The 13,163-nt window shown below is 39.1% G+C and overlaps 1 protein-coding gene across 2 annotated transcripts in view; it reads right to left on the bottom strand.

The window, feature by feature from the left end:
- Positions 1-472: 472 nt before the first annotated feature.
- Positions 473-13,163, bottom strand: part of USP7 (ubiquitin specific peptidase 7) — a 70,988-nt gene continuing 58,297 nt past the window's right edge. The window contains exons 23-32 of one of the 2 annotated variants that reach the window (XM_039731826.1): positions 11,993-12,146; positions 10,503-10,570; positions 9,369-9,477; positions 9,198-9,275; positions 8,610-8,710; positions 7,932-8,031; positions 6,953-7,072; positions 5,650-5,721; positions 4,593-4,683; positions 473-1,856 (exon numbers count right to left, since the gene is read on the bottom strand). In XM_039731826.1, coding sequence (XP_039587760.1) covers positions 1,750-1,856; positions 4,593-4,683; positions 5,650-5,721; positions 6,953-7,072; positions 7,932-8,031; positions 8,610-8,710; positions 9,198-9,275; positions 9,369-9,477; positions 10,503-10,570; positions 11,993-12,146 — 1,000 coding nt within the window. In that variant the 3' untranslated portion in view covers positions 473-1,749. The remainder of the gene's footprint in view (positions 1,857-4,592; positions 4,684-5,649; positions 5,722-6,952; positions 7,073-7,931; positions 8,032-8,609; positions 8,711-9,197; positions 9,276-9,368; positions 9,478-10,502; positions 10,571-11,992; positions 12,147-13,163) is intronic. The other variant, XM_039731827.1, reaches the window with a different exon arrangement.

Here is a 13,163-nt window from a genome sequence, read left to right as displayed (position 1 = left end):
ATTACTCTATGAAGAGACCTTACCTTTAGAGACTCCAGATTTCACTTTACACCATTTATAATATCAGACTTGAGAATCTGGACCACAAAGTTTTGTACAGGCAGGCAGAGTCCAGTCTACCACAAAGACTCTACTACAAGCTTTACAAACAAACTAGTAAAATAATTTTTCCATTTGTCTTTTTTGTACATGGCTCCTTTCCTGAAAAACCTTTTATTTGTTAAGCTCAAATGTGACTAGTTAGGACGTAAAAAAACCAAACCCCACAGAAACCTCCAAACCCCAAAACTATTAAACAGAAACCCCCACAAAGTTTCCCCAAAACAACGAATGAGGATTATACAATTGTCAACACTTAAGAAAAAAGAAAACGACACCTTCAGCAAAATCTCATGAATGAAAACGTTTCCCAAAACTCTATTTCCAAGGAGAGGAGAAATCTTCTTCAATGTCCATGTCATCACTCATCAAAAAAAATTTTATAGAAAATTTTATTCAACATACAACATTTTCCAGCAAAAAAAGGCAATATACAGGAAGAGGAGTTGTACACTGCGGCTACAGAAACAAAATAAAATACTGGAAAAGAATGTAAAATTAAGTGTGAATTGCTGATTCTATCTTTACTGCACTCAAAACTAGACACGCGGCTGGCATTAGCTCCAAAGAAAAGGAAGCAGTCTGGGGACTGAAATAAAACTACACACAATGAATATCAACATCAGTGAAATTCACTTGCAGACTCACCCAATAAAATTAACCTCCAAGTGTTAAATTGTACATGTTCATTCATTAAATATACAATTGCTTTTTTCGGTTTTTTTTCTTCTTTTTTCGTTTTTTTTTCCTCCTTTTTTATACAAAGTCAACAGCTTACTAAACACTAGTGAGCATGCCCTCTGTGCTAAAAGGCTAGTTCTTGTGTTTTCCCCATCTCTTCCCATGGTAACTAAATTAATGATATTTATAATCTTTTCACTTGCTCTTGCCAACTTTTGAGTGTCATTCTGTTTGCCAGAGGATGGCACAATCAATCACAACGGTATTTTTCAATGGTTGAAATTTCATAAAAAGACCCAAAGATCTCTTTTTAGGACTCGGGGCATCCACTTGGTAAAACGGGATGCAAAGTATTGACTAAATTAAATGAAAACTAGTTTATTAAAAAAGATTCTATGAAGCTGGAGGAGACAAAAATCCCGAATAAGTGCCAACAATGTACACAATAAAGTAGAGATTGCTATTTATTGATGATGTGAGTTTTTCTTTTGCATTTACAAATGCACAAAAATGTCATTTAAAGTATAACTGAAGGAAATAAATCTGATGTGAGTCTAAACATAAGACTTACTAGCTGCAGTGATGGTGAACACCACATGGGAAGGGCAGCCAGTCAGCTTATGCCATCTATAAACGTACTACAGACAAATAATTTTGCCAATGTCAACTGTTCTACTAAACTCTTCCCTCATTATGCTGACAATTGCCTTGCATTACGTTTACCATAAAATAACTCTCATTGGCATCCAAGCTTTTATAAAAACACCTTCATTTTGCTCAAAAAGGGCAGTCAATAGATACAGAGAAGCCAAACTGAACAGCCTCAACAAAATAAAATTAACATCAGCAGCAAATCCTCTTGCTGAAGACTTCAGATATAGTGCACGTGTACCAAAGTTCTACAGTTGTTAAAAAGGTGCACACACACACTTATTTTTGTCCCTTGCCTTGACAATCTGGTTAAGTAAGTCAGTTATGGATTTTAATAGCTTTTTCAAGGTAAGTGTAGCGACTTCTCTTTGGGGCTTTATTGAAATGGTCAAGCCCTAGCCATGGCCTGGGATGAGACATGTTGCCTAGAAAAGAAAAGAGAAAAAAAATAATGAACTTTTATGATTAAATTGGAAAAATGTTTCCATAACACAAACTAGTCCTGTGTGCCCTGCTCACGGTGTGCTGGGAATCACAGGCAGGGCAGAGCAGCCCCACAGCCTGAGGGGCAGGGCTTCCTTCCATCAGCACACTCCACAGCTCCTTCTGCAGCAGGTACCTGCTTTTTGTCCTCTTCAGTCACCTACAGGACTTTACAGCAGTGAAGGGTGTGCTAAAGCAACATCACCACTGTTATGGCCAGAGGCACATCACAGCACCAGCTTTCACCAAAGGGCTGAGCCTGTTTCAAACAGGGAGGATCTGCCATTGAAACATGACAACCAACAGTATTTGCCATCACCTCTGCTATCCCTGTCATCTGGTTTAAGTGGAAATATCTGTTTAACTCAGGTAAAATGCAAATAATGCTAATTAAGAAATCATGAAACTGACCCTCCTCTTTACTGACCCTCCTCTTCATTTTCTAAGAAGAATACCCTAGTCACTTAGATTGCAAAGAAAAGAAACAGAATTTTTTTCATTTGTTCAACCCAATATTATTTATTCTACTGCTAGTTTTAATGAAAAACCACAGTCCACATACTTCTTTCAAATAGAAGAAATTCTCTTTTAAGATGTTCTCAATGCAGAGCATCCAATGTTCTTTGAAGTGAAATGATAAAGGCAGAAGCTAGAGAGGCCCCCAGCAAGGAAAGTACATTCTACATTCAAAGCCATCAGCTGCAACCACTAAAGCATAAAACATGTGACCTTGTTGGTTGCCTGCATCTGCATTTTGTGATATATTTTCTTCAATCAAAATTATTTTGTTTTTTTGTCTTGTTTGACATAATGGTCAATATCAAATTAAAAGAGAGCTGCCAATCTTAGTGGGAGAATTTGAATGTTTCTGAAGAAAGAAATGAGATCCTACATGGCTGGTGTCAGCACAGTCACATCTATAGTTAGTGTACCTTGGCAAAAGCAGAGGGACACTACTGACATCAGCCATGCCAACCAACCTGGGCAATGCTCCAGCGTTGGTTCCATCAGTCCGGTGTGCGCTAAAATTTGGCATTTGTAGAAATTAATTATATCAAAGCATATTCTATCACAGGGGTGAATTCCATCAACCCTCAAATGAAAACCTTTTGCTCTCACATTCCCTACAATTCCTCCAAACAGTTCAGTTCTCCCTTCTCCACATTCTGACATGTTCTGCGCCTTTGACCTGGTCACCTGGTTAATTTTTCAAGCTGCTTTGGCGCCACTGGCTCTGCCTTGCTCACCAAGCCCAGTGGTTAATTCCAGACTATTGCCTTTCCCTTCCTGACCCGAGAGAGATGACTCCCAGAATAAAATCAGGACTCTGCCTGCTCTGACCACACAAGATGGAGTTTATCTGTCTGTGGAGAAATGTCCACCTCCAAGCTGACCACTCAGAGACCCTTCAGCAGCAGTGCACAGAGGTCCTGCAGTGACCTGTCCTGGGCTCTGGGTGACTTGTGCAGCTGCAGGCACTCAGCCCTGGCAAGCCAAAGCCTGCCTGTGCCACACACACAACAGGACTGCCTGCTAGGCTCCTGCAAGGCCCAGTAATAACACAGCTCCAACTCTTCTGCAGGTTTTAAAATAAACTGACAGGTACAGGATTTCTTTACAGCTGCTACATCAATCCAGAGCACAGCTGGGAAAAACTGGAGAAAGCTCAACCCCAGCAAAACCTACCAATAAAATCAGAATTCCTAATTGTCAGAAAAACAGAACTGCAGAGAGTCAGTTCAACTCACAGAGGGGAACCCTCAGCTAAGCTGGGAGAAGAAACCCCAATGAATTCAAGGGCTTCAATGGATCCCTGACTCGGGATCCAAAGGTGCCATTCCCAAACAGAACTCTCCAGAGAGGAAAAAGAGAGATTTGGATTTAGAAGCACTGGTGCAGGTTGCCCAGGGGAGCTGTAGCTGTCCCACCCCTGGAAGTGTCCAAGGCCAGGTCTGGCCCTGAGAGAACAGTCTGGTGTGTGGCATCCATGGCAGCAGGGTTAGGATGTTCTTTATAAGGCACCTCCCAGCCCAACCCATTCTGTGGCTATGAAAACACTCCTGTGGTGGAACTCCTGAAGGATTAACCTGGTTTCTCCCATGTGTAAATGTCTAAGAAAATAGAGGTTTAAATGTCAGTCAAGTAAACAAGAGGGCAGCCCATCCAGAGACAAATTTAGAATAGAGCTGCATTTGTACCTTGGTGACTCATTTCTTATGAAAAAAAAAGAAATCTAAACAGCATCTAATTGACATAGTTAAGGTTCTTGTTAGAATCTTCAGATTCATTGAAGATATCAAGAATTATCTTTCCACAAGAATCAAATATGCAAGGGGGTAAATGAACAATAAACATGAGGTGCAACTGATGCTGTAAAGTGTGTTATACTGACACTGGACCCAGCTGGTCATTCACATGCAATCTTTTAACTCAAAAGGAAACAGATTGTTTATCTATATGCCTACAAAACACGTTTTCTTGGACTAACACATTCATGTAACACTGCTCAGTGTGCACACTGGTATATATAAATACAAGTATTGGTCACTACATCTAATGTATGGCATAGAGAAAGAACAAACTCTTTGTGCATCCTGAGTGAAGGATGAACACATTATAACAACTGGCAGAACAACTTCAGCAGGCCAAAAGAAAAGTGAGGTGGTCCAACAACTTACCAGGTTGGGACTCAAAATCTTTCAAGTTCACTTCATACTCATCTTCGTTGAGATACTGGTGTCGGCCCATCATTACAATGGCAAATTTAAACTATGCAAAGAAAAAAAAATCTCAAAAACCAAGTGGTAGGATATTGCATTAAAATTAAGTCTTCAAGCCTAAGTTCACAGTCTAACTTGCAGCTGGTTAAAAGCAGAAAACTTGTAACTTCAACTTATAAGTTTCAACTTCTGAAGTTGAAAGTTATAACTTTCAACTTCAGGAATTGAAAAAGGCCAATCCTGGTTAAAACCCTCATCAACAACCTGTATAATGGGACAAAAGAAAAGCTCAGGAAATCATGAGCCCTCATCCTGGGATACTGTGTCCAGGTTTAAGCCCTCCAGGGAAAAAGGCAGGGCAACAAACTGCAGCAAGTGCAGCCACAGTCCAGTGAGACTGAGAGGACTGGGGGGGACCTGGCATTCAGGAACCTCTGGAAAATGGGTTCTGTTTAGCCCAGAGAAGAAAAGGCTGACAGGATATCTAAAGTTTTCCACCACCTGAAGGATGGTGCACAGGAGCAGGCTCTTCTCAAAAAACTGCACAGAGGTGACCTCCACAAGTTGCAGAATGAAACATTCTGATTACATGCAAGGAAAGCAAAGGCTTCCCAGTGATAGTGGAAATACTCTAAAACACAGTGTCCAGAACAGGGCAGAATTCCCACCCTTGGGAGCTTACAAATTGCAACTAAAAAACCCTGCACAACTTGACTGAGTCACGTTCTGCTCTGAACAGGAATGTGATGTGGGGGTGGCTTCTAAAGGTCCCACACCAGCTACATTTTTCTGGGTTACTTTAATGTTTTGCAGAATATCTCTTTTAATGCACTACAGAAATACTGATCCTACCCATTGTAATTAATTAGTCCTAGAAAAAGCATTATTTCAGTCAAGCAGCTGTTCTATCACACAAAACCTACACCTATCCCAAGTCTGTGGTGTTCCAACCTTCTACAATTAACTCATTTAGGGTTTACAGTCAGCAATAAAAACTCTCCCAATTTGAAATTACCTTCTCAAATTCTTTTTCTTGTATGTCCAGCATTGTCTGAATCCGCTTCATAACCTCTCTGAAGTGTTCACCCTAAGAATTACAACAAGATTTTTAATGTTAAAAAAATCTAGGAAAAAGAAGGGAAGCTGTTAGTATTTCCTCCTTTAAGCTTCATTGAAATAGATTGCCCCAATGTCTCTTATTTACAAAATTACACAACATCATTCACTACAATATGGAACAACACCAGGCAACTTGCTCTACATTCAGGAACTTTAAGGCTTATTGATTTATTTTTATGCAAACTGCCCCATAAATTGACCAGGCACTGCCACTGATACGTGCAAATTAGGTTAAAGTAAAGGAGCAAAATTAGAAAATTAGCAGCAAAAATAGGAATTTGTAAAAAAAGCCCCATATTCTTGCTAAGGTTGGTAGTATGTTTCTGCTCCCTGTCTATGTAAAGTGCCCAAAAAAGTGACAGATACTGTGAACTTAAAGATGAATAATATATATTAACTGTCATAACAAGGAAATGTAGAACAAATGGTTTCCACCAAAAATCACCAAACAAGTTTCACTCTTTGATCAAAAATATGGAAATTCGTAAAATTATAATTTTAGAGGTAGGGAGATATGGACACATTTCTCATTCCCAAATTTTTAAGTAGGTAATTTTCATACAAAGTAACATACATGAACCAGAAAAAGCTTAGAAGCAAGTGGCTAACTGCTCCCAGAAATACACTTTAATATCAAAAGAATCAGGGTGACATTCAGCTGGAGCAGCACCACAGGAAAAACTTGAGAATTTAAATTAAGCTTTCAAAATTAGCTTTTGTTCTTGTACTAACTTTCAGCCCTAGAAGATAAAGCACATCAAATTACAGAAGGCATGAAATGCAAAGTCATCTCAGAAAGTGATGGAGAAAGCAACACCACTTTCCATAATCCTGTCTCAGTGAGAGCAACCATGGCAGGGCCACTTTGGCCAACAACTCTGCTCTGCAGTTACTCAGGTGCTGTTGGAAACAGGGTTCTGGTTTGCTGGGGGATTCTGCAGGGGGCAGGGGATGGCAGCTGCTGCCAAGTGACAGCTTTCTAGGTGTTGCACAGGCTCACTGAAACACTGAACAACCTGGACACGCAAAAGGAACTGAGCTGGGAAATGACTGAACCATAAAAAGGCAGAGATGGGACACAGCCTTTGATACAAGAGCTGTGTTTTCCTACACACTTCTTACATTAATGCATTTCTTTGACAGTACTTAAAGAAAATATCAGTTTAATCCCACAGGAGAAAAAGGGAGGCATACTGCACCTGGTGTATCCTCAGCAAGAATGGAATTCCAAATGTCCCGAAAACCTCTTTGTGGAAATGTGCCACTGTGATTAGCATCTCATTTTCTTTATCTATATCTACCTGGTCCAGAGGAATTTCCTAGATCCAGACAGAGAATGGTGACTCCAGTCAGCTAAACTTCCACATAAAGAAACTAATGTTTTGAAGCTATTTTTCTAGTTATTGAGAAACTGAAAGCATTATTGATGTACTGTTATTGATTTCAAAGAATTCTATTAAAAAACAATTAAAAGAGCCATGTTGTTTGACAGAGTCTTTTACCAGAGTCCCTCATCCCTGGCATGACAGCACTTCAGCTTCCCCTACTCAGGAAATATTCTCCTGGCTTCCCTGAATGGCTTTTTTGACAAGAAATCTTCTATCAGTGCAGAACTAGCTGACAGTAACACAGGCCTCTTGCCAGCTCCTCATTACAGTTTACACTGGAAACTTTTTTTTTTTTCATTTCTGATCTTTGAGGCAAGTTAGGAGATCTAAATGATGAGATGTTTAGAAAAAAAAATCACATGTTAAGTATCAAATTTGCTTCAAGAACCTCATGTGTAACAGAAAAGGAAACAAAATCTTCTAGAATATTACAGTACAAAAGTGGGTTCTAAACATAAACATTTCTATCATGAACTCTCAAACAAACCTTGGAATTACTGCCAAGACATTAAATGTCCTTTGGACAGGCTCTTGCAAAGTCTTCATGTATTGTTATAAAACTTATGTAAAAATGAACTAATGAAACTATTCTAGGGAAGCAGATGGAACAAAGGATAATTTATCTTTTTTAAAGCACTATCTTTAAAAATACATATAATATCATAAGGGAATCTTAATACAAACATCACAGTATTTGAAGCTCAGCACCCAGAAAAAGAAAATTACCACTTGAAAGAGTTTCCTCTCTCCAAGTCAGCTTTTAAAGCTCTCTAAGACAAGCACAACTCACCTCTATTCGAAACGTCCGACTTGTTGCAGGTGACAAACACTCTAACAGCTCATCCTCCTGATGGACACCAATTATTTTGTAACTTACAATTTCTAGCAGCCTTAAAGATAAACAGGAAAAACATTTTCAAGAAGAGAATAAAAAAACAATGCAACATTTCTTTCTCAAATCTTGAGAGATATTAGTATAGAATGTACACTGATGCTGCTATTGTATTTATAAATTCAATCCATAGTAAAAATTAAGCAGTGAAGCCATAAGAGGTTAAATTATTTCTGGCTCATGGCAAAAAGTCAGGATGTGCCATAACAAAATATAGGTTTCTAGTGGAGATTATTTTATATATCCTTTTTAAATGACCTCACTTTTAACCCCTGAAACCCTTGAGAAGTGAATAGCATGAAATGCTTGGATTGGAAAGAATTAATAAGTCTTGACTAACAAATGCGATTGATGAAACTCCAGGATGTAACTTTATTAAACACAAAATACATAACTGTGTAAAAATTATATTTATAGCTAAGCAGAAACCTTAACAGTGGCAATCTGGAAGCTTTTAACACAATATCACATTTCATCTGTTAATAATGGTTTCTACAGTATTTTAAATTCTACAGATACTGTGCTGCATAAAATCTACATGATCACATAGAAGAAATCACAGTCTTTCAGCTTTACCTTAATTTCCCTGAACCTTTTTCAGAGAGTTCTACAACTTTTTTACATTCTTCTAACAGGTCCCGCACACACCCATGCTTATCTGGATATACTGTTATTTCCTGTGGAATTTGAAACACAAAAATCATTAGAAAATCTGAAAAAGTAAGCAAACACATTAAAGCCCAGAACACGCCACATTGTTCCCCTTAACCTTCTCAAGATAACTGTGTATGTTCCTGAAGCACATCCACAGTTACATTGAAAAGATAACTTAAGACAACACCTATGTAATCTTCAACATTTTTCTTAAGAGATCTGATTTTTTTTTACATTTTTCTGCTCTTTGGGGTCTGAAGCACATCCACAGTTACATTGAAAAGATAACTTAAGACAACACCTATGTAATCTTCAACATTTTTCTTAAGAGATCTGATTTTTTTTTACATTTTTGTGCTCTTTGGGGGTTTTTTGCTGTTGTTTTGTTAGGTTTATTTGCATTATGTACAACTTTGTTCTAATTCTGTGTTACTCAGGGATAGACCCATATCCACAGCCATACCAGCTCTGACACAGAAATGACAGCAAGTGTGTAATGGCTTCACTCACCTCTTCCCTAAACTGGCTATTTAGCCATATGCATTTAAAACTTCTTCTGTTTTCAAAATCAGTTATCTTCATTTTGAGCTTAAGAAAGAAAAGAAAAACACTTTAGGCATACTTTGAATAGGGCAGAATTATCTTTTATAACTCACCCCAATAAAAAGAAAAGACTCTTACCTGTTGATAGTAGAGTTTTTTCGGTTGCCTAGGCTTGAAGAACTGCAGAAGATCTCTTAAAGTACCTTCATAATTATGTCTAAGAGGATTACCAGGGCCATCCCTATAACTACAGAAGGAAAGAAAACATATTCTTAAAATCCATCTCTTCAAAATCCATTACTGCTCAGCAAACTGAAGCACCAAGAACATTTTTATTACTGGCTTTCAGTTTCATGTAATTGCTAGCACAGACTAAGCAGCACAACACACAGAACTTTAGTGATTTTTACACACAGCTGGGCTGTGGGAACAGAAAACCATTCAGGGTGTGTGTTAACTCTCCTGGATGTTTACAAGCTCACTGATGTCAGGGCTGCAGGCTGGCAGACCTACATTCCTCTGAAATTACTGGCATAGCAGCACGCGCTTTAGATTGTGAAAGGTTAATTTGTGGAGCCATATGACACAGCAAATTCCACAGTGAGCACAGCACTGGAAACTACAAAGAGCTACTCAAATTCTCACTGATGATGAAGGGAGATAGCCTCAGGTAACTAGAGAGCATCTACACTTCCATGAATACAGAGAGCTCTAAGTTTTGAGTGTGCATTATTCCTGAAGCACATACACAGAGTTATAATACACTACTTTCTGCTCTAGTTTTTACACATTCTAGTTTTATACAAACATGTATAAAACCACCATTTTAACCAGAAATATCCCTCTGAGCACCTGAGAACTTGTTAGATTGTCATCATCTTCATAAAACCTCATTTGCAGACTTTGAGGGAGGAGGGGGGAATTCAGTGAATTAAATCCTGCATTTAAACTTGTAAAATCAGCAAAAATACTGCTTTTATGTGCATTTGTTTCTGCTCTCCTACATTCTAGAAATCTGCATTCACTGAAACAGCACTTACATTAGGCTTTGAAATAATTAATGGTTTTTAAAATGACATTTACTTGAACTCTTCTACAACATGCAATTTTTTGAGGCTCTAGAGACAGACATTGCAATACTTCAACTGTCAAAGCAACCTGCTGTGCTTGCCAGAAAGGTAACAACTTACTGGTAAAGAATTAGTTAATGACCTGGAAAAGCTAATTTTTAAGGAACAGCTTAGACACAGAATATGAAGGAATTTGTCTTACCCTTGGGACTTGAAAAATTGTAATAGCATTGGATCCGTGTTAAGTCTCTGAGCGACTGTCTTTGCAACCTGAAAATAAATTTTTGGTAAGTTCTGAATTGTTTCACACAGTTATGACATTGCTCTACAATCATACAGTCATTCATTCCATGACAGGAACATTATGCTGCTGAAGTTCTGAGAGAACCCACTATGCCTACCTCCCCAAGGCTAAATAAACTAGTACTGTTAGCTTCTGAACAGTTGACACAGAATAAGATATTCTAAGGGAAAAAAAGAGGAAACTGTTTTATTACAGTAAGTTACTGTTGTCAAAAGGCCACTAAATCCACACAATTGCTCCATTCTTATTTTGCTTGTTTTTGTTGGGCTGCTTTTTATTGTTTTGGTTTTTTTTTTTTAATTATACAACAGTAAGTTACTGTTGTCAAAAGGCCACTAAATCCACAACAATTGCTCCATTCTTATTTTGCTTGTTTTTGTTTGGCTGCTTTTTACTGTTTTGTTGGTTTTTTTTAATTATACTATAAGGGAAGTAAGTAAGACTTACTCTGAAGATTCCCACTCCTTTAATTCACTCCAAGTTAGTTAGTTTGCTGACTAATAACACTGTATTATTCCCATGAGTACACTTCACATCACTGCCTCACAAAAGGCAGGGTCATTCTGGTTTTGCCTTGCTAAAAAACCTCAAACCATACAGACCTAACACATCAAGTGAAAAAAAGTAAGAGAGAGCAACTGGGCTAAAAACAAATGATAAGAACAGTATAGCAAAACTAATCCCTGACTTTTCCTGTGCATGCAGATGCTCAAAGTTTCTGCCTTTGTGGACAGAAAATAAAACTATCTGGTTTTAAGTAATTTTTTTTGACATTGACAAAAGCAACTGCAGGAGAACTGTAGGGAGTCAAATCTACTCAGTCTCTTATTAGATCAGACCAACTTTGCTTCAGTTTTTTTCTTATGTTTTCATGTTTAATTTTCCTCATCTAAACACCCTAACCCATCTATTATCAACACAAGAGGTGGTCTGCTAGTGTCACCAAGCATTAAACTTCACTATGTGAAGAAAGCAAGACAGCTTGGTCTACAAAATAAATACAAAATAAATAAACAGGCACAAAACAAGTAATCACTAGATTCCCGAGGTATTTTCCTTTTAATGGCCAAATAAGTTGAGCAGGTTTTACATATCACTTTGAAAGTAAAATTTCATGAGAATATAATTTCCCTGACAGAGCAGAATGGTCTACCAAGAAAGAATCCAATTATCAAATAACTAATTATTAATAAAACCAAGGGGTTTATAGTATTTTTTTTCCACAAGCCTTTGTGGCTTCCTTAAATTTTTCATTTAAAATGAAATGTATACAATGAAAAAAATGTACAGAGTTTAAGAACTTTTCTAAAAGTATGTATAATGCATTTGTGAGCTAGTGCAATAGTTCCTTTCCAAACAGGGAAACAAAAGAGAAACAGGACACATGCCTGAAAGTAATTCATCCTATTGGATAAAGTAACAACAAAGCCTGGGTCATTGGGGATGGTTTTGTCACAGAAAATGACATCCACACGGTGATAGAGGTCTCGGAAGTACTCCTTAGCTGTGGGGAGCTCGCTGTTATCATTTTCTGGGTCATCCCTACAAGAGCAAACAAACGAAGATACCATTACACATCACATTGCTACACACACACAGGCAGTTGGGGCTTTAAAAAACATGTTCTACAGTAAGTCAGCAACAGTGGAGAGATACAGAGATGAAGTTTAGAAACCTTGTGCAAGAGCCACCACTGGCACACAGGAGGACTGGTGCAGTCAGCAGTGACCCAGAGCCCCGTGGCTGTGTGCTGCAGGGCCCGGCGCCCTCGCCTGCTCTGCTGCTCCCCTGGCAGCCCGGCCCTGCTGGGCTCCTGTGGCTTCACAGCACCACTGCAGCAGGAGCTGTCCCTCCCTCCCACCCTAGCACATCCCTGTGTGTCTGTACTAGTGCTGCACAGCTTTTCATGGACCCCTGTATCAATCACTTTGCACAGAGGACAGATGGACAGCATTCCTTGGCACAGAGAGGCAGAACAGTGGGCACAGGGGCTGGTTTGGGTCACTCCTGACTGGTACCCCAACTTCTCTGCAGAGAAATAGCACCAGGGTACAAGCTGTGCACTTACCCAGGAGTCAGCAGCCAGCCAAGGGTGCATAACACCAACTGGGTCAACTGGGAATGCGAGTTCCAAGGCATGACATGAGAAATACATTCATCTCACATAATCTGGGGTAAGAGTGCTGAAGATAGACTAGCTGGCTTCCACCCACTGTCAGCCCATGGAGAGAAACAGAGCAACACAGTTGGGTGTGACCATCAGGAGTGAGAGCATAGAAATGCTGATTTATAGCCCTGCCAAGCTTATGAAAGATCCCTTTATTGGATACAAGATGCAGGAGCTCCCCTTCTGCCTTGGAGAAATCTCCAGCTGAAGCACCAGTACACCTAAGAGTGGCACGTGCTCAGGCAAACTAGGAGCATCTCATCACTGCAGACCAGTAAGGACCTGACTGTGAGCACAAGGGAGAGGCAAAAAGGGAAAGCAGTTCAGTGTAGTTCTGGGCTGAAAGAGCTCCAAGAGCCTTGTCCAGTGGCCATGGTATCTGAAATGCTGGA

Source organism: Passer montanus, unplaced genomic scaffold (genome assembly GCF_014805655.1).
Source record: "Passer montanus isolate IOZ18808 unplaced genomic scaffold, ASM1480565v1 scaffold8, whole genome shotgun sequence".
Lineage (NCBI taxonomy): Eukaryota > Metazoa > Chordata > Aves > Passeriformes > Passeridae > Passer > Passer montanus.
Note: the sequence above shows the minus strand (reverse complement) of the source record. Positions and strands in the feature narration are given on the sequence as shown.